The 26,524-nt window shown below is 47.5% G+C and overlaps 1 protein-coding gene across 2 annotated transcripts in view; it reads left to right on the plus strand.

Moving 5' to 3' along the window:
- Positions 1–26,524, plus strand: part of LOC143808782 (L-gulonolactone oxidase-like) — a 171,579-nt gene that overhangs the window by 18,228 nt on the left and 126,827 nt on the right. For both annotated transcript variants that reach the window (XM_077291791.1, XM_077291792.1), the window contains exons 2-4: positions 7,027–7,128; positions 7,465–7,590; positions 23,054–23,148. In XM_077291791.1, coding sequence (XP_077147906.1) covers positions 7,027–7,128; positions 7,465–7,590; positions 23,054–23,148 — 323 coding nt within the window. The remainder of the gene's footprint in view (positions 1–7,026; positions 7,129–7,464; positions 7,591–23,053; positions 23,149–26,524) is intronic.

Below are 26,524 nucleotides of genomic sequence, written 5' to 3' on the forward strand. Positions count from 1 at the left end.
TTGAAGCAGTTTTGCCTGAAATTATTGCAACAATATGGGAATTGAAAGCACAACTAAATATTGTACAGCTTCAGATCCAAAATTAGCCAATCACAGATGAGGTTCTTGTGACCAATCATAACCTGGATATGGCAGCCAATCACATTGCATTACATTCTAGGAATTTAGGACCTGAGAATAACGTCACGGCTTGTGATTGGTCGCGTGGCGGTCACATGAGCGGCACGCGACCAATCAGAAGCCGTGACGTCATGGAAGGCCCTAAACGTGCTCATTTTAAGCAAAGAAGGCTGCCGTTTACCAGCGGTGATGTCCAGGGGCCTCCGGAGAGGTGAGTATATCAATATTTTTTATTTTAATTCTTTATTTTACACAGTAATATGGATCCGATACCGATTCCCGATACCACAAAAGTATCGGATCTCGGTATCGGAATTCCGATACAGCAAGTATCGGCCGATACCCGATACTTGCGGTATCGGAATGCTCAACACTAGAGTACAGTCGTAAAAATTTTGCAGAAACATAAGCAGCTTGGAATTACCCAGGACAGGCCCAGATCTGGTCAGCCCAGAAAGTCAACTAAAAGGGAGGATAGAGTACTGATAAGAACATCCCTTGCCAATCGAAAGCTCACCTCTCCTCAGCTTCTGCGAGAATGGCAAGAAAAGTGCAATATTGAGGTAACAACATCAACTGTTAGGAAGAGATGTTTGGAAGCAGGATTGAGAGGGTGCAAGGCCGAAAAGAATCCATTGATGACAGCCATACAAAGACAAAGGCGAAAACTGTGGGCATTGAAATATTTAAAATGGAGGAAGGAGGAGTGGGAAAAAGTGCTATTTAGTGATGAAAGCACTTTTTGCATTTTAGGAAATGATGGCAAGTCTTATGTGAGAAGGTTCCCACATGAAGAGTACAAGCCAGAGTGTTTGAGCTTCTCTGGGAAACATCCGATGAAAGTAATGGTCTGGGGCGGTATGGCAGCCAATGGTGGTGGAAGGCTTCATATTGTGGAGGGTATGGTTAATGCAAAAAAATACATAGACATCCTTAATAAGAAAATGCTGCCTTCTGCTCAACACCTCTTTTCAGGGGATTACATCTTCCAGGATGATAATGCTCCTTGTCACAGAGCTAAGACAGTAACGGAATGGAAAAAAAAGAACAAGGTGGCTACTATTGACTGGCCAGCTCAGTCCCCAGACCTCAATCCAATTGAAAATTTGTGGCACAAGGTATCATTAGAGATATCTAGAAAACAGCCAAGGACCAAGAGTGAGTTGATTGAGGCTCTGATACAGGCCTGGAACCACATCATCACTCGTGAACATCTGCAGAAGCTTGTTCACTCAATGCCACAGAGATGCAAGCTGGTGCTCAAGAGCAAAGGCTGGCCGATAAAGTATTAGAAGCTACAGATGCATCAAAAGGCCCTTTTCAGGACTCGGAATTAAATAAAAAATAATAAATCTTAAAAAGTTAAATTTAAGTCTGTGTGAACTTGCATTGGAAGTTAATGAACTTAGAAACCTGTTCACCATTCTACACACTGTACTGGTGTAGGTATGGTTATGCTGTAAAAAAATTATCAAAAATGCGCTTACCATAACAATTTATACACTTGGGACATTCAAAAATGAGTATGGCATACAATGAGGGATTAGAAAAACATATATGTTCCACCAGTTTCACTGTAGAGATGCAGAAGTATGAAACATATAGTTTTCTTCACGCCTATGCAGGACTTTTGAACACCATTGTACGTGCTTCGGTACGTCCTTTCCCTGTCTTCAATAACTTCCAACTGCAACCAAGATGGCAGCCCTACTTTTTCCTGTGACCTATATCCAACTGTCTCTGACCATGCAGTCTGTTGCTGGGTAGACCTAACCTTTCAGTTGTGCTCAGGAAACAGCGGTGTGACGCAAGTCACTATAGTAATAATAAGTCCCAAAAATGGAGCGAAAGACTACAATAACAGATAGTAATATAATACTTCTTACTGAATTAGTAAAGTGAGGTCAAACGATCTGAGGTCAGGTCCAGGAATTAGCGAAGTACAACAGGGGGAAGGCCGAGACTAAATCCAATTCACTAGCCGGAGTCAGGAAAGCCAGAAAGGCACATATAGTTTACAAGGAGCAGGCAAAAGAGAAGTCAGGTCACAAGCAAAGAATCTAGTCCAGGAAGGGAATACAGTCAGGCTGGGTCAGGCGCAGAGCACAGAGGGATCAGACTTACACAGGCAGCAGCAAGTGTACGATTGACACAGAGTGAAGGAGCTAGCATGCTTAAGTAGAAGACTAATCAGGAAAAGTGAACACAGATGATGCAGCACAAACCCAGCACAACCCCTACACAAAGTAACATATCAGACAGGAACAGAGTGGAGATTGTGATAAGCGGCCTCTTGTGGCCGAATAAAGGCATTTCAGGCAATGTAAAGCAGTACCACATCATTACTGACAGCAAGCAAGTAAACTTATATACAGCAGGAACAATCTTTACACTTAAACGGACACAGATGTGCACACGCTACGCTGGTCAGCTGGGTGCTACGCCATATGTATGTAAGATGACAGACTGGACCGGGGGTACCTTTTTTGCGCTGTGGCCGGAACCATCGGGACTGTCACCTTTGTTGTCTGGGGGAAAGTTTAGAGCCCCGAACCGACCATTGCACTGGACAGCAGGGGGCGGAGCTAGGATAAAAATGGCAGAGAGCGCGACATGGGGAGCAGACTTAGCGGGAAGACGCAGCGTGCAGCAGGGTAATTCTGGTGCTCCGTCCTTTGAGCACCGTGACAGCGCTACATAGTCCTGGCTGCGCCCTACAAAGCCTGTGACTGGAGAACCGTTTACTGCCCGTTGACCCCTACTGCTCCAGTTACTCAACGTCACAGGCCAGTGTATAGCGTGCACGTGCCGCCTATGAGAAACCGGGTGATTTGTCGAGAATCTTATACTTACCCGCTTACTCCGTCCGGGCTCTGTCAAGCCCCAGCAGCGTGAAGGACTGCTCTGCTCACTGCTACTCCAGACCCCGCGACAGACATCGAGGACTCATTGTCACCGCCAGGAACTGGTACATCGACGCTTACAGGCCTGCATCGTATCCATCACGTGCTGACCGTGTCAGCACCACCGTGCGCATCTGAGACTCTCCACTCTGAAGCCGTCGGACTGATAAGTTACCATTATTGAACATTGGTTAAAACCTTTGCCCTCATCCCCTCTGTCCGGATATTCAATATTCAAAGTGTTAATACCCCCTGCCTCTACCTTCTTTCCTCTCTGCATGGAGTATACCCATGTTATAGTAACGTTAGTTTTAACCCTTGCTCTGCCTCCCATCCGTTACTGCATCCCGCAACATGCTCACATGTACAGGGGCTTACCATCCGGGTATTTAACCAGGTACATATATCTGCCCATGGCAATGGGCCCTGAGATGTTCCTTGCATTGTATACTGGTCCCAGAGATGTTCCTTGTATTGTATACTGGTTCCAGAGATGTTCCTTATATTGTATACTAGTGACTGAGATGTTCCTTGTATTGTATACTGCTCCCAGAGATGTTCCTTGTATTGTATACTGGTCCCAGAGATGTTCCTTGTATTGTATACTAGTGACTGAGATGTTCCTTGTATTGTATACTAGTGACTGAGATGTTCCTTGTATTGTATACTGCTCCCAGAGGTGTTCCTTTCATTGTATACTGGTGACTGAGATGGTACTTGCATTGTATAATGGTGCCTGAGATGTTCCTTTTGCTGTATACTGTACTGGTCCCAGAGATGTTCCTTGCATTGTATACTGGTGACTGAGATGTTCCTTGCATTATTTACTGGTCTCAGAGATGTTCCTTGTATTGTATACTGGTGACTGAGATGTATACTGGTCACACAGATGTTTGTTCTGGGTTGTATACTGGTCCCAGATTTGTTCCTTTCATTGTATACTGGTCCCAGAGATGTTCCTTGTATTGTATATTGGTCCCAGAGATGTTCCTCGCATTATATACTGGTCCCAGATTTGTTCCTTTCATTGTATACTGGTCCCAGATTTGTTCCTTTCAATGTATACTGGTCCCAGAGATGTTCCTTTCACTGTATACTGGTCTTAGAAATGTTCCTTCTATTCTATACTGGTCCCAGAGATGTTCCTTCTGGATTGTATACTGGTTTCAGAGATGTTCCTTGTATTCTATACTGGTCCCAGAGACGTTCCTTTCATTGTATACTGGTCCCAGAGGTGTTCCTTCTATTCTATACTGGTCCCAGAGATGGTCCTTGTATTGTATACTGGTCCCAGAGATGTTCGTTTCATTGTATACTGGTCCCAGAGATGTTCCTTTCATTGTATACTGGTCCCAGAGATGTTCCTTGTATTCTATACTGGTCCCAGAGATGTTCGTTGTATTGTATACTGGTCCCAGAGATGTTCCTTGTATTCTATACTGGTCCCAGAGATGTTCCTTGTATTGTATACTGGTCCCAGAGATGTTCGTTGTATTGTATACTGGTCCCAGAGATGTTCCTTGTATTCTATACCATATCAAAAAATGGAAAGTTACCATGCAGTCTTAAAGGGCACCTGTCACAACGTTTTTGGAAGATGGGATAAAAATAGCGTTAAATAGGGGCAGAGGTGGGCGTTACATTAGTGTGTTTGTTATGCGTTTATTACCCACCGAAGCTGCCGAAATACCTTTGCCAAGTCTCCGTTTTCGCCTGTCAATCAGGCTGGTCTGGTCAAAAGGGCGTGGTGTCTTCCCCCAGATCTTGCGTAGTTTTCCGTTGGTGGCGTAGTGGTTTGCGCATGCCCAAGGTCCCGAATCCACTGCACAGGGGAGTGAAAAGAGCGCGATGTGCACTATTTCATTGGTGATTGGTGAGGGCGGCCATCTTCCTTTGGCCGTGCGTGTGCAGAAGCGGTGCTCTGCTGGCCGTGGCTTCAGGAAAATGGCCGCGGGATGCCGCGCGTGCGCAGATGGAGATCGCGGCGGCCAAAGGAAGATGGCCGTCCCCACCGATCAACAGGGAAATAACGCACATCGCGATGTTTTCACTCTCCTGTGCAGTGGCTTCGGGACCTTGGGGATGCGCAAACCACTACGCCACCAACGTACAGATAAGCAAGATCTGGGGGAAGACACCACGCCCTTTTGACCAGACCAGCCTGATTGACAGGCGAAAACGGCTACTTTGCAAAGGTATTTCGGCAGCTTCGGTGGGTAATAAACGCATAACAAACACACTAATGTAACGCCCACCTCTGCCCCTATTTAACGCTATATTTATCCCATCTTCCAAAAACGTGGTGACAGGTGCCCTTTAAGTTAAAAAAAAGTACCGTTTTGTGTGTACAGCTCCTATGGAGATCTATGTGTTTCCTTGGTTACAGACTACAATCTATCTCTGTGTAGTCTCATCATCTATCCTGGAAAAGAGCTCCAGGAGGAGGAAGGTTGGCTGTCCAGTGCCCTCTTTCACTCATCCTGGCCAAGAACGAACCTCCATGGATTTCTAGACCGTTTACAGGGACCAGGACTTGCGGGAGGGCCCTCCTGATACGTCACTGATACCGGCTCCATGGGCTTTACACTCCAACCTTCTCCCTTGCCGAAGTAACTGAATCACGACGGTGTCCTCTGTTACTGGAGTGGTTTCCGTCTCATCAGGTCACACGGCCGACAAGGATGGCGCTGGATGAAGATCCACCAGTCCTCTCTCTAACAGCTCTCACTCTCCTCTCCCAAGATGGCCGCACACCCACTTCCTGTCAGTCACTTCCTCCTTAGTGAGCCCCATCTTGTGCTGTCAAAATGCCACTCAAACCAGCAGAACAGAGTTCATTTAGCACAGTACCGGTCTCTGCCAGCGGGGAGCTGTATATATGTCTCCTCACTGACCCTAAGTCCTGCAGTCCTGTGTTACTCTACTCTTTATGCTTGGTGTTATGTCTCACGTCATGCGGCGGATCAGGGAAGCCCTTGGTCTGGATGACCAGTTGTAATGCCCACCTCCCAGACCACTGCTGGGTTGTAAACTAGAAAACTCTATTGACTTGAGGGGGTTGAATACTTTTGCACTGCAGTGTGGACGGACGCTGGTATAAGACCAGATTAATATACGAGCCCGGACGTGTTTGCCGTCATACTCCGGGTTTACGACTGGAATGAGCCAGTGAATTATTTCCCCTGTGTAAAGGCCGGACGTGGCCCCCATCACTTATCTCGAGCGGCAGATATTTATATCTCTCCTCAATCAGCCATTGATTTTACCATAGGCAGTGATTGGCAGAGTCATTCTGCATCGCTCGTTAATCTTCACGCCCGTCATGGTAACATTGCGTCCGGAGCTTTAATCCGACCGACCGCGGACTCTTAATGGAATTACATTGGGGATCGGCTCTTAAAGGGGAATCACCCCACAAATGTAAAGCATTCGAGTGAAAAAAACATTTGTCACGTGCCTCTGTACATTTTTTCCTTTTTTATTCAGTGCATAGAATTTAAAAAAAATGACATCTCCAGCACATTTCTGTATGTAGATCACAAGAAAACCTTCAGGAGTTTTTTGGGGGTGAGGATTTTGTACCAGAATAAATCCCCTATTGCTACATGAATTTTATAATTTAAAAAGTACAATCCCACAGAGCTGGATTTCTGGTGCTGGTTTTTGTTTTCTCTACAGGTCCGTGTCTTTTGTGCACAGGATAGTAAGAAAAAGCAGTGATATATTTTACCTGCAGTACCAGCCCTGACCACATGGTGTAGTATTGAGGTAGAGCAGAGTCACACTCTGCACGGTGCCACCTAGTGGTGGAAAGTTTCATTGCAATACAAAAAAATTTTCTCTTCTGCAAATGTGAAAAATACATTTTTCCAAATTTATGCTTTAAATTCCAATTTGTGCTTTATTTAAAGGGAATGTTGAATCTTTAAATGTCCCTTTCAGCTCTGCTACATGTGCAACATTTCATTTATTGGCTTGTGATGATTCCTTCGTCTGATTCTAGGTTCTCGGACGGGGAGGATACAAGTTCCAAAACTGGGCTCAGACCTACGGGTCCACCCCGGAGCTGTACTTCCAGCCTAGCAGCGTGGAGGAGGTGAAGGAGGTGAGTGAGGGGCAACAGGGGTAACGGCCACCTGTGATTTTATCCGGGGTTCTAGTAGGGTGACTACAACTCCCAGCATGCCGTGTCTGGTAAGGGTATAAAGGGTTCGGATCATTATTGCATTTACACATTTTTTTCTTTGTTTTTGGAGATTTTCACCTGCTTCTCATTGGCACCGCACTATTCCACTAATCTGGGTCTCCTACAGTTGTAGCCGGTCCAAAAAAATGGATGCCCTTCTTTTTCTCCTTGTTTTGTCCCTATGACAACACTTCTTGTTTCATGAAGGTATAAGGAGAACTGTAGAATGAGTGATTTTCTTTCCTTTCTCCGCAGATCCTGGACCTGGCGCGACAGAGGAGTAAGAGGGTGAAGGTGGTGGGCGCGGGGCACTCGCCCTCAGACATCGCCTGCACCGACGACTTCATGGTCCGCATGGATAAAATGAACAAAGTATTAAAGGTATAAAAAAACCCCTGTGTGCGGAAACTCGCTGCACCACAAACTTAGCTCTGCTACATTTGTAACAGCCCGGGACCGACTGTGTGATGGCTGCCGGAGAGTCGCAGAAAAACCCAGACACGAAGTGTTCACTAATGGGGAGAGAGGAGAAAGCCAGAAACTGAAGGGTCAGATGGATCACCAGTCACACCGATACTGGGGGAGCAGTTTAACTGATGGGGGATCTGTGGATGATGCACGGTTATGGGGGATCTGTGGATGATGCACGGTTATGGGGGATCTGTGGATGATGCACTGTTATGGGGGATCTGTGGATGACGCACTGTTATGGGGGATCTGTGGATGTCGCACTGTTATGGGGGATGTGTGGATGACGCACTGTTATGGGGGATCTGTGGATGACGCACTGTTATGGGGGATCTGTGGATGACGCACTGTTATGAGGGATATGTGGATGATGCACTGTTATGGGGAATCTGTGGATGACGCACTGTTATGGGGGATCTGTGGATGACGCACTGTTATGGGGAATCTGTGGATAATGTGCAGCGCCCCCTCCACCGCCGCAGGGCCGAGGGGTACCCGGTACCGGGCCTCTGAGTCTCTGCTTCTGGGGTTGTCACGGCGGCTAGGCCCCGGTCCGTGACCCTGCCGTGGGGGGCGCACAGTAAAATGCAAGGTGTGGGTGTTGGTAGTAATGATAGCGATGTAGCGGTGCAGTTGTGGGGGTGCAGGTCGCAGTAAATAACAAGGACACCAGGTTGCAGTCTCTTTACCTCTTTACTGGAGATCTCTGAGTCCTCAGTCCAGAACACGGTTCACCAGGCTACGCAAGTCCAGCCGGTCCAATGGCACCTCCAGAGTCCTCCTCTCAGGTGGAGATCTGTGCCTTCCTTCTAGCGCTATGTGTTGTAGTCCTTCCCTGCTGTGCTCACGGAAAGTGACCCCACAACGGTTGTGTCTGTTTCTTAAGTTCCCTCACAACTCGATTTGATGTTCCTCTGTAATCCACCCCTTCCCTGTATTCAGGTTGGAATGGCACCCGTTTGTCAGGTAGGCCTGGAGTTCTTCCGGGACCCTAGAGTCGCCCCTCTCCCGCAATTGCCCCCCAAGACTTCATAGGTGATATGTGGTAGACAGCCCGCCTGAGACCGACTGTCCTGCCGCTGTTTGGAGTATGGCTTGAAGCTGTATTCTAATCCACTCCCTCGGCGTTCCGGCCACCGGTATTGCGCCTCAGCAAGGTGCTGCCTCTTCCAACAAAACCCCCGCTGGTATTCTCCTTCTGCTTGATCTCGTTTCTCACTCAGCACAACCTGCCTCGCTTCTAGTCCTTTCCTGGGCACCGCCGCTAAGCTGAGCAGGCACGGTCCCGTTACGTTCTCTCAATGCCAAGTCTCTGCCAGGATCCCACCCCTGGCAGAGACCCTACAGTCTCTCCCTTCACAACACCCTCTGCCACAGGGTGTTGCTCTGTTCAATCCCGTCAGCGTTCTCCTCTAACTTCCTGCCTGACCCCCAGTTTACCCACTATGGTGGGGAGTGGCCTAATGAATAGCACCCTTAGCTCCCCCCGGAGGCCCTGCTGTGAAACATATTGGTGTCTGTGATACCTGATTGGAGGAACTCCTTCAGTGCCATGGAACGTACCATGGCTCCCCTTAGTGGCAGAGCCACAGTACTGCAACGACCAGAACTCTGGGGCGCTGCACTCCCCCCTGGTTAAACACAGTACTCCGGGACTGGGAAGAAAAACAACAATACAGATTAGTAAACAGACATACAATTTTGTTGAGTGCAAAACAATAAGTATACTTGAACAGGCTTCCCTTTATGGGAGGTGAGGACACTTTTAACGTTACAAACATAGTCAACATTATAAATTACAGGCTATACATAACTCCTGTTACCCAACCGGGTATTCTACTTAGTGCAAATTCTGGAACAATAAATTAACATTGCCTTAAGAAACATACACTCTTAGTTTACCAAAGGCCTTCCTATAATCACATTACAGGGTAGGGTAACTTCACATTCTCCTACTTTGAACCTGCAGGACCGCCTGTCCCTATGGCACCAGACCTACTGCCTCTCCTTTCTTTTACAGGACCGCCCCGTTCAGCCAGGGCCTACTGCCTTTCGCTACTATACATAGTATAGACATAACATTCCTTTCGTTTAAAGAACTCTGAGCCAGCTCTACTCGGCTCCTTTAAGGACTCACTCTCTAACCCCTACGGGTTCGCTTTCTGTCCTTAGTAACAAAGTAACTTTCTATGGGGACGCAGGGTTTACCTTCTATCCTCACCTTCATCATTACTTTTTTACTTTCAACTACGCAGATCTCTACTTCTACCCCTGCGGGCTCTCTGCATCTTTTCCTTTCACAAAACATTATTTTCAGATTTCACAATTAAAACAATTTAAACACATATAACTTTTCATATAAAACAGTTACATTCTTTCTCAAAGCATCATCATATTACCGTTCTAAAACAGTATCGCTTTCAAGTTCAATTCCACGCATCCCCTTTAAGAGGGGACCAAGCCTTTCTGAGGTAGCTCGTCTTCCCAGCCTACCAGTCCACGCAAAGGCTCCGGAATGGCATCTTCGCAAAGTGTCTTTTAACTAAAACCAGTAGGAAAGGTATCTTCGCAAAGTGTCTTTTAACTAAAACCAGTAGGAGGCACCCTTAAGAAGGTGCAACTATTTACAAGGAAGTTCGAATCATGCACAGTCCATGATTACTGCAGTTTGTGTAAAACTTCTGGAAAACAACAATAGTGACCCCGGGTCAACAAAGGGGTCACCTTTTAAAGTTTACCCTGGACGGGTTTAGCAACAAACAATCAGGAACAGTTAAAGGAAAACTATTTACATTTTTGCAGGTTTCCGAGGTTTATTCTTCTTCAGGTGGCTTTGGTTCCGGGACCCCGGCCACTGTAGCGCCAGTGTCCGCGGTTCGAACATGCAGATGAACTCGATTGGCCAACTCTGGGGCTGCCACTAGGCGTACCGTTGCGATGGTGACAAGTTCGGGTACTCCCGGGACCAGGTCTGGGGTAGCTAGTGCCGCGGCTCCAGACATACACCGCCGAACATTCCGTGCATACCACCCGAGTGGGTTCAAGTGGCGGCTGTAGGTCACTGGATCCCCCTTTTGTAAGGGTTCTCCACTTCGGCCACAACAGGGAGCCCTCACGTTACAATGCGCAACGAAAACATCAGTATCCAGTCCCGGCTCGTGTATGAGGCCCCACCCCCTTTTTACATGGTAGGCCAACACAGTGCCCCGCCTTACCACGTCTCTGTCATCCCCTGTCGGGGGGGGTTGTCGTACTTTCGATGGGCCCATCGACTCAGTCCCTTTCCGTCCTTTCCACTGCAGAATCAAGCACTGTCTATATTGTTCCCATGTAAGCACCGCAAGAGTGGACCCGTTCTCCCGGGATCCATCTGCTCTAAACCAGGGGGTGTCCCACCGAAGAACTACTCCATCTAAACTCACATCCACGGGCTCCCCCACTCCAGTCGACAGCGGTGGCACCATCCTCCCCAGGTCATCGGGGGATAGCACCATTAGCCCTGCCGAGATAAGTCGCTCCCTACTGAGACGGAGGTGGGTCATGGAATCGGGCTCGTGAAGGGGAGCAGGGACGTCGGCCATACCTGCGCCTAATGTGGTTCCATCGGTGTCGCTCCGGTCCATTAACAAGGGTGCTGGAGTTGGCTGCAGCCCGGACTGCGGCTCCTCCAATAGGATTCTCGGATTCGGCTCCGCTTGCTGTAGTTCCTCCTCCTCTAACTCCGAAGTCAGGATTGGTGGACGTAGCCCCGCTGTCGGGTCCGCAGGCTTCCGGTCCATCGTTGGTGAAGAAGGGCAGGCCGGAACTGCTCCTTCCTCGCTCAGGCACTCGCCGTTCATCGTCGCTGCCCGATAGTCGCTGGCAGTGCATGCACCTAACTCCGCCATTTCTCCGAGGTCGGGCTTCTCCATCCCCAGCCCCTCGCTGTTGCATATCAAGGGGTGTTTCTCTTCCGTTTTGGGGCAGGCCATTCCTCTGCAACCAGAAGTGCAGGGGGCGGTAGCCATTTCTCGCGCCACACTGGGAGTCTCCGCCCATAACACGCCCTCCTTCCCCTTGGATGCAGCAATGGCGGCGCCTTTTGGCGGGAACTTTTGGCGGCTAATGGCGCAGCACAGTCTTACAATAAAGTACAGTCCAAGCACAGTAAATTACAGTCTCTAGGCACACATGACCTGATTCTTCAGGCTTAAGTAGATCCTGTTCGTGACGCCAAGTGCTGCAGCGCCCCCTCCACCGCCGCAGGGCCGAGGGGTACCCGGTACCGGGCCTCTGAGTCTCTGCTTCTGGGGTTGTCACGGGGGCTAGGCCCCGGTCCGTGACCCTGCCGTGGGGGGCGCACAGTAAAATGCAAGGTGTGGGTGTTGGTAGTAATGATAGCGATGTAGCGGTGCAGTTGTGGGGGTGCAGGTCGCAGTAAATAACAAGGACACCAGGTTGCAGTCTCTTTACCTCTTTACTGGAGATCTCTGAGTCCTCAGTCCAGAACACGGTTCACCAGGCTACGCAAGTCCAGCCGATCCAATGGCACCTCCAGAGTCCTCCTCTCAGGTGGAGATCTGTGCCTTCCTTCTAGCGCTATGTGTTGTAGTCCTTCCCTGCTGTGCTCACGGAAAGTGACCCCACAACGGTTGTGTCTGTTTCTTAAGTTCCCTCACAACTCGATTTGATGTTCCTCTGTAATCCACCCCTTCCCTGTATTCAGGTTGGAATGGCACCCGTTTGTCAGGTAGGCCTGGAGTTCTTCCGGGACCCTAGAGTCGCCCCTCTCCCGCAATTGCCCCCCAAGACTTCATAGGTGATATGTGGTAGACAGCCCGCCTGAGACCGACTGTCCTGCCGCTGTTTGGAGTATGGCTTGAAGCTGTATTCTAATCCACTCCCTCGGCGTTCCGGCCACCGGTATTGCGCCTCAGCAGGGTGCTGCCTCTTCCAACAAAACCCCTGCTGGTATTCTCCTTCTGCTTGATCTCGTTTCTCACTCAGCACAACCTGCCTCGCTTCTAGTCCTTTCCTGGGCACCGCCGCTAAGCTGAGCAGGCACGGTCCCGTCACGTTCTCTCAATGCCAAGTCTCTGCCAGGATCCCACCCCTGGCAGAGACCCTACAGTCTCTCCCTTCACAACACCCCCTGCCACAGGGTGTTGCTCTGTTCAATCCCGTCAGCGTTCTCCTCTAACTTCCTGCCTGACCCCCAGTTTACCCACTATGGTGGGGAGTGGCCTAATGAATAGCACCCTTAGCTCCCCCCGGAGGCCCTGCTGTGAAACATATTGGTGTCTGTGATACCTGATTGGAGGAACTCCTTCAGTGCCATCGAACGTACCATGGCTCCCCTTAGTGGCAGAGCCACAGTACTGCAACGACCAGAACTCTGGGGCGCTGCAGATGCACTGTTATGGGGAATCTGTGGATGACGCACTGTTATGGGGGATCTGTGGATGACGCACTGTTATGGGGAATCTGTGGATGATGCACTGTTATGGGGGTTCTATGGATGACGCTCAGTTATGAGGGATCTGTGGATGATGCACTGTTATGGGGATCTGTGGATGATGCACTGTTATGGGGATCTGTGGATGACGCACTGTTATGGGGGATCTGTGGATGACGCACTGTTATGGGGGATCTATGGATGATGCACTTATGGGGGGATCTGTGGATGACGCACTGTTATGGGGGATCTGTGGATGATGCACTGTTATGGGGGATCTTTGGATGATGCACTGTTATGGGGGATCTGTGGATGATGCACTGTTATGGGGATCTGGATGATGCACTGTTATGGGGGATCTGTGGATGATGCACTGTTATGGGGATCTGTGGATGACGCACTGTTATGGGGGATCTGTGGATGATGCACTGTTATGGGGATCTGTGGATGATGCACTGTTATGGGGATCTGTGGATGACGCACTGTTATGGGGGATCTGTGGATGACGCACTGTTATGGGGGATCTGTGGATGACGCACTGTTATGGGGGATCTGTGGATGATGCACTGTTATGGGGGATCTGTGGATGACGCACTGTTATGGTGGATCTGTGGATGACGCACTGTTATGGGGGATCTGTGGATGACGCACTGTTATGGAGATCTGTGGATGCCGCACTGTTATGGGGATCTGTGGATGACGCACTGTTATGGGGGATCTGTGGATGACGCACTGTTATGGGGGATCTGTGGATGATGCACTGTTATGGAGGATCTGTGGATGATGCACTTATGGGGGGATCTGTGGATGACGCACTGTTATGGGGAATCTGTGGATGATGCACTGTTATTGGGGATCTGTGGATGACGCACTGTTATGGGGGATCTGTGGATGATGCACTGTTATGGGGGATCTGTGGATGACGCACTGTTATGGGGGATCTGTGGATGATGTACTGTTATGGGGGATCTGTGGATGACGCACTGTTATGGGGGATCTGTGCATGATGCACTGTTATGGGGGATCTGTGGATGATGCACTGTTATGGGGAATCTGTGGATAATGCACTGTTATGGGGAATCTGGATAATGCACTGTTATGGGGAATCTGTGGATGACGCACTGTTATGGGGATCTGTGGATGACGCACTGTTATGGGGATCTGTGGATGACGCACTGTTATGGGGGATCTGTGGATGACACACTGTTATGGGGGATCTGTGGATGACGCACTGTTATGGGGGATCTGTGGATGCCGTACTGTTATGGGGAATCTGTGGATAATGCACTGTTATGGGGAATCTGTGGATAATGCACTGTTATGGGGGATCTGTGGATGACACACTGTTATGGGGGATCTGTGGATGACGCACTGTTATGGGGGATCTGTGGATGACGCACTGTTATGGGGATCTGTGGATGATGCACTGTTATGGGGGATCTATGGATGACGCACTTATGGGGGGATCTGTGGATGACGCACTGTTATGGGGGATCTGTGGATGATGCACTGTTATGGGGATCTGTGGATGACGCACTGTTGTGGGGATCTGTGGATGACGCACTGTTATGGGGTATCTGTGGATGACGCACTGTTATGGGGGATCTGTGGATGATGCACTGTTATGGGGGATCTGTGGATGATGCACTGTTATGGGGGATCTGTGGAGGATGCACTGTTATGGGGGATCTGTGGATGATGCACTGTTATGGGGATCTGGGGATGAGGCACTGTTATGGGGGATCTGTGGATGATGCACTGTTATGGGGGATCTGTGGATGACGCACTGTTATGGGGATCTGGGGATGAGGCACTGTTATGGGGGATCTGTGGATGATGCACTGTTATGGGGTATCTGTGGATGACGCACTGTTATGGGGGATCTGTGGATGACGCACTGTTATGGGGGATCTGTGGGTGACGCACTGTTATGGGGGATCTGTGGATGACGCACTGTTATTGGGGATCTGTGGATGACGCACTGTTATGGGGGATCTGTGGGTGACGCACTGTTATGGGGGATCTGTGGATGACGCACTGTTATGGGGGATCTGTGGGTGACGCACTGTTATGGGGGATCTGTGGATGACGCACTGTTATTGGGGATCTGTGGATGACACACTGTTATGGGGGATCTGTGGATGACGCACTGTTATTGGGGATCTGTGGATGACGCACTGTTATGGGGGATCTGTGGATGACGCACTGTTATTGGGGATCTGTGGATGACGCACTGTTATGAGGATCTGTGGATGACGCACTGTTATGGGGGATCTGCGAATGACGTGCCGTTATTGGGTGTATTGTCTATGTCAATGTTATGGGGATCTGTGGCTGACTCTACTGAGCAGTTTTCTGCAGCATTTTCTGCACTCCACCACCTTTTCCCTATATTGGCAGATGAGATCTGTCACTTTCCTATAAATCCACTGACAGCCGAGCCCTGGATCACTTCTGCAGGGTGAGTGATGGCTGAAGCTATAGTCTATGCTGATCACCATCTGCTGATTATTCTCCATGTTTCAACCTTTATCTGCAAGTCTGAAAAATGCAGAATAAAAGAAACGTCATCACGATCGATGGTGGACAGATGAGTCAATATTTAATCCCGTTAACAAGCGGAGGTGTCAAGAAATGTCTCTTTAAATGCGAACTTATATTTGCATCCTAACAATGCTCCTGGCAAATATACAGACGGCACAATACTTTATTAACACAGCCATGTATCACACTTTCTGAGAAGTTACAGATTGCAACATGTGTAGAGGAATGGAACCAATAACAGCACAGGTATACATCTCCAGAAACTTAATCAGTACAGGACACCAGAACCACCATCAGTACCGGAATACATTACATAACCCTCATCAGTACATGTATAATCAAAACCAGCAGCAGGACAGGTATACATCACCAGAACCACCATCAATACATCACTAAAATCATTGATTAGTAGAAGAATACTTCACCAGAACCACCAAGAGTACAGAAATAGAGCACAAAAAACAACAGTACAGAAATACAGAATCACAACCATCATCAGTGTATGAATACATTGTCAGAACCTCCATCAGTGCAAAAATACATTACCACAACCACAGTCAGTACAGGAATATATAATCAGAACTACCATCAATACAGTAATACATCACAAGAACCATCATCAGTACATGAATGCAACTTCACAACCATTATCAGTACATGAATAAATTACCAATACCACCATCAGTACATGAATACAGCACCAGAACCATTATCAGTACAGAAATACAGAATCAAGGTTAGTGCAGCAATCAAACGTAATGTCATGTCAGCTCATTGTATTGTATGAACATACAATTCCCAGTAGGTTTTAATAACGGTAAGGAGATACTGGAAGTTGTTGTTAACATAAATAATCAGACTGGGAACCATACAGGAACCAGAGCACTGATGAGATGAAATCATTATCACAAAATAATCATTTACATCCAGTACCTTATAGATAACATTTTCTGTGCTTGAAGTTGATCTCTCTTTTTATAAATGAAAAAGTGTTGGGGCACCAATCTGAAAGCTTTTCACCAGTGTGTAATGACCTTTGTTGCAACTATGCAACCTCTTTAAAAGATTTCTTCGCGGTGTTGCACGATCAAACACACATTGTAAATTTTCAAAGAAGTAGAAGAAAATCCGCACTTAGTGCTGTCTCCTCAAATATTTTTCCCCACACCCATATGGTCTCCTCACACATTTCTACCTCTACTCATACTGTTTCCTCACACATTCTCCCCTCCTCATACTGTTTCCTCACACATTCTCCCCTCCTCACATTGTCTCCTCACACATTTCCCTCATACTGTGTCCTCACAATTAGCTCCCTTTCCCATGCAGTCTCCTCACATATTTCCCCTTCGTATACTTTATGCTCACACATTTTTCCTCCTTATTTTCTCCTCCCCATATTCTCTTCACACATTCCTTCCTCATACTGTTTCTTTACCCCAATCTCATACTGTACACTCACACATTTACCCCCTCCCCACACTATCTCCTCACAAATTCCATCCCCTTCCCAAACCGTTTCTTCACACCTTCCCTCTACCTATTTAGACTCCTCAAACATTCCCTCTCCCCAAAATGTATCCTTACACACACTCCACTCCCCATACTGTATTCTCACACATTTCCCCTCTGTCCATATTGTCTCACCATACATCCCATTCTTCTCCATAATGCCTCCTCACACATTCCACCCTGCCCCACTGTCTCCTCACACATGTCCCCCTGCCCATACTGTCTCATCATACATTTCCCCTCTCTATACTGTCTTCTCACACATTCCCCTTACCCATACTGACCCCTTCCTTTGTCAATACTGTCTCCTCACATATTCCCTCCATACTGTCTCCTCACACATTCCCACCTTCCCATACTGTCTCCTCGCACATTCCTCCATATTGCCTCTTCACACAGTTCCCCCTCCCCATACTGTATTCTCACACATTTCCCCTACCCATTCTGTCTCCTTACACATTCCTTTCTCTCCATACTGTATCTTTGCACATGTAACATTCCCAGTACTGTCTTCTCACACATTCTACACATTTCCCTCCTGCCTATACTGAATCCTCACACATTCCCACCACTCCCCATAATGTATTCTCACACATTTCCCCCTTTTTCTCATATTGTTTTCACACACATTTATTTCCCCATTCTGTCTCCTCACATATTTCCTGTCACCATACTGTCTCCTCACACTTTCCCTTTTCCCCATACTGTTCCGTCACACTTTCCCTCTGCCCATTCTGTCTACTCACACATTCCTCTCATACTGTATTTTCACACATTCCCTCATCTCTGTACTGTTTCCTTGCACATCCCCTCCCCATATTGTCTCCTCACACACTCCCTCTCACGGTATTGTCCCTTCACACATTCCGCCCACCCATATAGTTTCCTCACACTTTCCCCCTCATCACAGTCTCCCCACACATTGCCCCCTGCCCATACGGTTTCCACACACATCCCCCTCTCCATTGTGTCTCCTCACACATTCCCCCACCCAAGGTTTCTCCTCGTACATTCCCAATCACCATACTGTCGCTTCACAAATTCTCCTCACCATACTTTGTCCTCACACACCCCACTCCCAATTCTATATCCTCAACACTCACCCTCACTATACTGTCTCTTCACACATTCCCCCTTCCCATACGGTCTCATCACACATTCCCCCTTCCCATACTGTCCCACCACTCATATCCCAAGTACTGTGTTTTCACTAATTCTCCCATTCCTGTACTGTCTTCTTGAATATTCCTTCACTTCCCATACTGCCTCCTCCAACATTCACACCTTTCCTATTCTGTCGCCTCACACATTCTCCCCCTCCCCATGTTGTCTCCTCATACATTTCTCTCTGCTCATACCGTCTCCTCACACATTCCCACGCTCTCTATACTGTCTTCTATATATATTCAACTCTCCCACCCATACTATATCTTTTCATACTTACGTTGCTCTGACCCAGATTTGCCGGGCAGATGATCTGCCTGTGCCCCCTAACTATGACACTGAGGGGGTGTGCATGGAAAGACTAAATGTAAAGCGATAGGGACTTATACTATACATAGTAAGCTCAGCACACAGAATGGAAAAAGATGCCATATCACTGATGACCACAGTTGGAAACACAAATACATCCCTATATAATTTGTAGCCTGCAGTGGGCAGGATACTATATACCTGAGGAGTTCAATTTAAAGACCACTATCTATAAAATTCAGAGGTCCCCATACCATATGTGCACTGTCTGGTAGGTAACGGGGCCACTGTCATGGTAATAGAAGCTGCCTAGTGTCCATTCACATAAGTATCTCACTCTTACTGGTGCACTGAGCAAAAGGTCCTTGTACAACGTCTTCGGGGGCCCTCTTCAGTCCACGTCTCCCCCAGGATGTTGTGTATCTCAATTAGGACCCTCATTTATCAGCCACAGTTATAAGAATGTTCTCTCTGGAGGACCCGCATATCCGTATATTACACTGATTTAATTGAGGACTGTGTAATACTTCTTGTCTCCTCTGGGAGTGCTGTAGGATAACAGAACACTTGTTGATGGACTTTTTCACAGGTTACAGCTGAGGATCCCAGCGGTGGGAATCTCGTAGATGGGCAATTTCATCAGTCAACCATTTGAACAAAAAGTGAATTACTAAGCGGGGAACCCCTTTATTTCAGCCTTCCTGCTGTATATCAGTTTAAACAGCTGTCTACATCTGTTTGAATAAAAGCACCACTGACCCTGGCCACATAAGAAGGTAGCGGATGCAACATTTATATGGGGGGGTTATGCCATACATATGATGAGAACACCCCTTTAACAGCATAAAAGGGATGCTGATGTTACAGCGCCACCTAGTGGCAGAGTGGTGAAGTGCAGGCCCCATCTGCTCATTAGTACACACCGTGTGGCGGGTGCGCTGCTCCTGTTCTTCACAGCGACTGTCTGCAGTAATAAATTGTACGCAGCGACCGTGAAGCGCGGTTGTCAGTGACGGAGCTTAGTGTCATTCCGTGTCTATCTGCTGATTATGTCCCGGGTGAGGAGGCGCCGCTCGTCCTAACTACCTCCACTTGTTATAAGATACTCGCCGATCCACCGCGCAGGGATTAATAAATCTGGCGGCTCGTCCTCCTGAGATGATTCACGAACAGAATTTCATTTTCACTTTTTCTTCTATTATTTTTTTCTTCTGTTTAAATAAATCATTTCTGGGGATAAGTCCGGCTTAGGAGATAAAGCCGCGCCGACACAAAGGGTCTCAAGGCTTCATAGAAAATGCATTTCTGGCGGTCACAGCCCTAATTCCCTGTGATAGGGACACTTACAGCGCTGCTCCGCTATATTTATACATGGCCGAAAGTATGTGAACCCAGAGACGACTTATTCGGGGAAAGGCAGCAAATTCAGTTATAATTGGGGTCCTGGGAGACAGGAGACCCATTTCAGGTTAGTTTAGCCCCTGTGTGAACCCCTTAATACCAATCACTGCAATAATCCAGGGGAGGGGGAGAAGGAGAGAGGAGCAGAGAGAGAATAAGCCACAAAAACTTATCTGTGCTGCTGCTTTCTACTACGTTTTATTTCACCTCATAGCTGGAGTCACAGCCACATCGCATAGTACTGCTGTATAATGTCGTCTATGGTAATGCTTTCTAGTCACTGTCCCCGGTGTTAGATTCACAGCCGCATTGCTCAGTACTGCTGTATAATATCCTCCCTGCTTATTCTTTCTAGTCACTGCCTCCAGTGTTACATTCACAGCTACATTGCTCAGTGCTGCTGTATAATATCCTCCTTGCTTATTCTTTCTAGTCACTGTCACAAGTGTTAGATTCACAGCTACACAGTATAGTACTGCTGTATTCTATCCTCTTCGCTAATGCTTTCAAGTTACCATTACTAGTGATATATTCACATCTGCACTGCTCAGTACTGCTGCATAATGTCCTCCATGCTGATGCTTACTAATAAGTGTTTTAGATCATCCCCAGTACAATTCACAGCTACACCGCTCAGTACTGTTATATGATGTCCTCCATTCTGATGCTTTCTAATTAATGTTTTATTTAATGCCAGTACTGGATTCACAGCTACACTGCTCAGAACTGCTGTATAACGTCCTTTATATGGATACTTTCTAGAAAGTGTTTTTTCCTGCCCCAGTACTTGATTTATATCTACACTGCTCAATACTGCTATATAATGTTCTCCATGCTGAAGCTTACTAGAAAGTTTTTTCTTATATCACTCTGAGTACTGCATTCACAATTACTATACTCAGTATTGCAATATAATGTTCTCCATTCTGATGCTTTCTAGTAAGTGTTATATATATATATCACCCCAAGTACTTAATTCACAGCTACACTGCTCAGTACTGCTGTATGATGTCCTAAATGCTGATGCTTTCTAGTAAGTGTTTTATATCACCCTAGTACTTAATTAACAGCTACACTGCTCCGTAATCTTGTGTAATTTCCTTAATGTGATTACTTTTTAATAAATGTTTTATATCACCCAATTGTTGAACTTACATCTACGCTGCTCAATACTGCTGTGCTTTGTTACACATGCTGCTGTTTTCTATTATGTGTTGTATCTCACCCTAGAGCTAGATTCACATCTACATCTCTCAGTACTGTGGTATAATGCCCTCCATGCTACTGTTTACTAGTAAATTCATTCCAGAGCTGGATTCAAAGCTTCACTGCTCAGTACTGCCATATAATGTCCTCTATGCCGTTGTTTCTTCTGAACATCTTTGTGTGTGCTATGTATAGGTTACATCATAGCTGTTAATTTCCATCCACTAGCTAAGAAACAACAGAAACTAAAAGATAGAGCTTAGGGAAGGGAGAATAAGTTCTATAATTTCCAGGAATCAGGGCAGCTAAATGATATTGGCAACTGGGGCACAGCCAAATCTGGGGTCCATATATAATTTTTGCCTGAAGCTGCTACTCAGAAAAACTGTATAAATCCATATACAGGGAGCTCCCTCTAGTGTTCGCAGGAAGTATAAACAATATCATCAATATCAACAAAAATCAAAACTAAGCGGATCCTTGTCGGTGCACAGCGGAGCCGATCTCCAGCCCTGCAGCTCTGCAGGCCACATGCTGGCACACAGATTGCCTCCTGCTTCAGTGACACCGCTGGTTCCAGTGAATGGATGGACTGAGGCTGAATTCTAAAAAATATCCAAACCTTAAAGGGCCAGCGACATCTTAAAGCTCTAAACACATGTGCCTCTATTAAAGGGAAATTACCATAGGAATTAAATAATAGTCCTATAGATTTCATAAAGAATAACTTTTAGGAAAGATGGTGACTTGTAGTAAGTTTGGCAGCTGAGCGTCGATGGTGCAGCCAGATGGAGGATGGATAGTGAAAAGTGTCAGAAGTGTAAAGGTGGCCATGAGTGTTGGACATGACAGATTGGGGAGTGTGTGTGATTGACACTGTCCCCCTGAGTTTGCACTTTTGGGTACATTTTGCATAACACTAAGAACTTTCCACATTGTTTGTAACTGGAGGCACTTAGGACCCAGGAGGCTGCTTAGAAGCTGAGGCTGTCATGTGACCCCATCAGGCTGTCATGTGACCCACTCATCTGTGACCACTGCAGGATGCTGATAGGGAGAAGCTGGAAATGTCTTCAAATTGGTGCTCGAATTACAAGGAGAAGGAAGCATTTTAGTTAATGCAAGTCAATTAGAAAGTTTCTTGTTGAGACCAGAAATTAACAAATTGACCCATTTTTTTTATTAGGCAAACAATCCCTTTAAGCATTTTGTTAATAATTTACAATAATATATATTATCTTCCCCTTTAGGAGATCTAGCATGTGACGTGCCACCGCTCCAGTAATTGCCTGCAGAGAGCAGGCTGACAACTCGTTTGTAACGGCAGCCATTACCGGTTGTCAGATCTGTTAGAATGGACGATTCGCTGGGGGGGAAATTCAGTCTTTTAGTTTTGAGATCAACTTTGTTACTTTCGATTTTCCGTTTTATTGAGCCCATAGGTAACATTGGTGGTGAGAGCAGGGGGGCCGCGCAGTTCTTCTGCTCGCTGCCATTGTGTTTTATTAGCTTTCTTCCTGGCACTTTGGAGGCAGGTGCAGCCTATTACTGCGCTCAGGAAGCCTCCGCTATTATCTTGGCATGGAAGCTGTAAAACTTCAGCGGCTGCAGCGAGCGGAACATCGGGGGCTCGTAATTGGGCAGATGTCGCACTTGGCGGGAATAAGCTTAAGACGCCTTTATAAAGAATCAGGTCATGCCTGGACGAGCGGCCATCAAATCTCAAATTAAGATGTCATTCGTCCCCCCGTTCTCACCGTGGCACCGTCCCCTCTTCTTACTTCTCTCCTGTGTCTCTTCCTCCAGATTGACAAGGATAAGAAGCAAGTGACAGTGGAGGCCGGGATCCTCCTGAGCCAGGTGAATGAGGTGCTGAACCGCAGCGGGATGGCCTTGTCTAAGTAAGTGCAGCAGGGGGCGCTGTGGCTCCTACACTGGATATTGGGGATATTGTGCTCGGAGTCCTCATGGTCCTAGAGATACAGGCTGCAGAAATCCAGCCTGGGTCCCCCATAGTGTCCCCACCACCTGCCACAAAACCTAAACCTGCCCCTGTGCATAATTCTGGGGGACAGAACCCTGATTATACCGGGGTGCAGGTGGCAGACATTAGAAGCTAAACCTGTCAAACGGAAATGGGTAAAATGAGAGAACATCCAGAAAGGGCCCCAAAACGCCCAGAACATCCAAAACTCATAGAAATCCGGCCTGCAAGTGGAAGGGTCCTGATGTTTGGGGAACAAACTAGACCCTATAATAAATCAAGACCCCAGACCAAATGCTAAATAAGTCAAAAACCCAAAGTATGCCCTAAAATAAATCGAGACCCCAGAACACACCCCAAACTAAATCGAGACCCCAGACCAGACCCTAAAATAAGTCAAGACTCCAGACCAGATCCTAAAATAAATCCAGGCCCCAGACCGGACCCTAAAATAAATCCAGACCCCAGATAGGACCCTAAAATAAATCCAGACCCCAGATAGGACCCTAAATAAGCCAAGACCCCGGACCGGACCCTAAAATAAACCCAGACCCCAGACCGGACCCTAAATAAGTCAGGACCCCAGATAAGATCCTAAAATAAATCGAGACCCAAGATCAGACCCTAAATAAGTCATGACCCCAGACCGGACCCTAAAATAAATCGAGACATCAGATTGGACCCTAAATAAGTCAGGACCCAGACGAGACCCTAAAATAAATCCAGACCCAAGACTGGACCCTAAAATAAATTGAGACCCCAGATTGGACCATAAATAAGTCCGGACCCCAGACCAGATCTTAAAATAAATCCAGACCCCAGATTTGACCCTAAAATAAATCCAGACCACAGACCATTCCCTAAAATAAATCCAGACCCTAAAATAAATCCAGTCTCCTAGCTTACACTTCCTGGGGGAACTTTCTTCACACCCATGGAACGCAGTGAAGAGGGTCAGTACCGGGCCGAGGTCCTGCTCTAACGAGGGACGTGTAATTTAAGCTAATGAGGGGTCCACATGCCCGAGATACTACACTAATCCGCTGCCTGTGACCACTGTGGTCGTGCTTTACACTGCAGCTCTGCTTCTTCACTTTAATGCAGAGAGTCAGTGCATAGAGAGACAATACAGGACAGAATGAGGTACAAGTGATGAGGAGGCGCCCAGAGGGGAGAGGGTTAGTAAGGGGCTGGAGGGGAGGTATTGGGGTACCGTGATGATGCATACATATGGAGGGTACCGCACATTCCCTGGAGTGAGACGTGCTGTGCTGCACATGAGCCCGGCGAGCTGACACCAGATAAATCCTTGCAGCCATTGATTAAGTATTGATCATGTGCAGCAGCGGATCCCCCCTCCCCCACCGGGTGTAAGGCCAAAGTCAGGACCGGACACAAACCGAGGGCAAAGAGAAGAGTAGGAACATAAATCATCCAGCTACAGAAACATGTGGGGGACGGGAGCACCCCGAATATTACTGCGGGGGAGGAGAAGCTCACTGCTACAGGAGCTGACATAGAAATCATGGTGCCCCATAGCAAAAGTCCTAATTGGGCCCCGAAGTCGTTATTGGGCCCCCCCAAAAGAAAATATATGGCTGGGGCACAGAAGAGCATATACTACAATTGCAGCCCTTACAAAGTAGTTTCGCCCCTGTTTAAGTCCTTTAGTGTTCCCACACTATAGTGGGCCCCAATAGCACTCTGAACAGTATGACGGCCCCCACATAACGCTCCAGACAGTGTACTGTCCCCCACACAACCCCCCACTCAATATAATGGCCTCTGCACAACACTCCACACTATATAATGGCCCCCATAAAGCTACAAATAGTATGATGGCCCCCAGACATAGCCCTCCATATAGTGTGATGAACCCCAGACATGGCCCTCCATATAGTATGATGGACCCCACACATAGCCCTCCATATAGTATGATGGATCCCACACATAGTTCTCCATATAGTATGATGGATCCCACACATAGCCCTCCATATAGTATGATGGATCCCACACATAGCCCTCCATATAGTATGATGGACCCCACACATAGCCCTCCATATAGTATGATGGATCCCACACATAGCCCTTCATATAGTGTGATGGCCCCCACACATAGCCCTCCATATAGTGTGATGGATTCCACACATAGTCCTCCATATACTATAATGGATCCCACACATAGCCCTTCATATAGTATGATGGATCCCACACATAGCCCTCCATGTAGTATGATGGATCCCACACATAGCACTCCATGTAGTATGATGGATCAAACACATAGCCCTCCATATAGTTCGATGGACCCCACACATAGCCCTCCATATAGTATGATGGATCCCACACATAGCCCTTCATACAGTGTGATGACCCCCACACATAGCCCTCCATATAGTGTGACGAACCCCAGACATAGCCCTTCATATAGTGTGATGGCCCCCACACATAGCCCTTCATATGATGTAATGGACCCCAGACATAGCCCTCCATATAGTGTGATGGACCCCAGACATAGCCCTCCATATAGTGTGATGGCCCCAATACATAGCCCTCCATATAGTATAATGACCCATACATAGCCCTCCATATAGTATGATGCCCCCAGACATAGCCCTCCATATAGTGTGATGGACCCCACACATAGCCCTCCATATAGTATGATGGACCCCACACATAGACCTCCATACACTATGATGGCCCCCATACATAGCCCTTCATATAGTATGATGGCCCCCAAACATAGTCCTCCATATAGTAGAATGGCCCCCACACATAGCCCGCTATATAGTATGATGGCCCCTAGACATAGCCCTCCATATAGTGCGATAGCCCCATACATAGCCCTCCATATAGTATAATGGCCCCAGACATAGCCCTCCATATAGTATGATGGCCCCCAAATGTAGCTCTCCATATAGTGTGATGGACCGCACACATAGCCCTCCATATAGTGTGATGGCCCCCACACATAGCCCTTCATATAGTGTGGTGGCCCCCACACATAGCCCTTCATATAGTGTGATGGCCCCACACATAGCCCTTCATATAATGTGATAGCCCCAAACGTAGCTCTCCATATAGTGTGACGGACCCCACACATAGCCCTCCATATAGTGTGATGGCTCCCACACATAGCCCTCCATATAGTATGATGGACCCCACATAGACCTCCATACAGTATGATGGACCCCACACATAGCCCTTCATATAGTGTGATGGCCCCCACACATAGCCCTTCATATAGTGTGATGGCCCCCACACATAGCCCTTCATATAGTGTGATGGCCCCAACA

Source organism: Ranitomeya variabilis, chromosome 2 (genome assembly GCF_051348905.1).
Source record: "Ranitomeya variabilis isolate aRanVar5 chromosome 2, aRanVar5.hap1, whole genome shotgun sequence".
NCBI lineage: Eukaryota > Metazoa > Chordata > Amphibia > Anura > Dendrobatidae > Ranitomeya > Ranitomeya variabilis.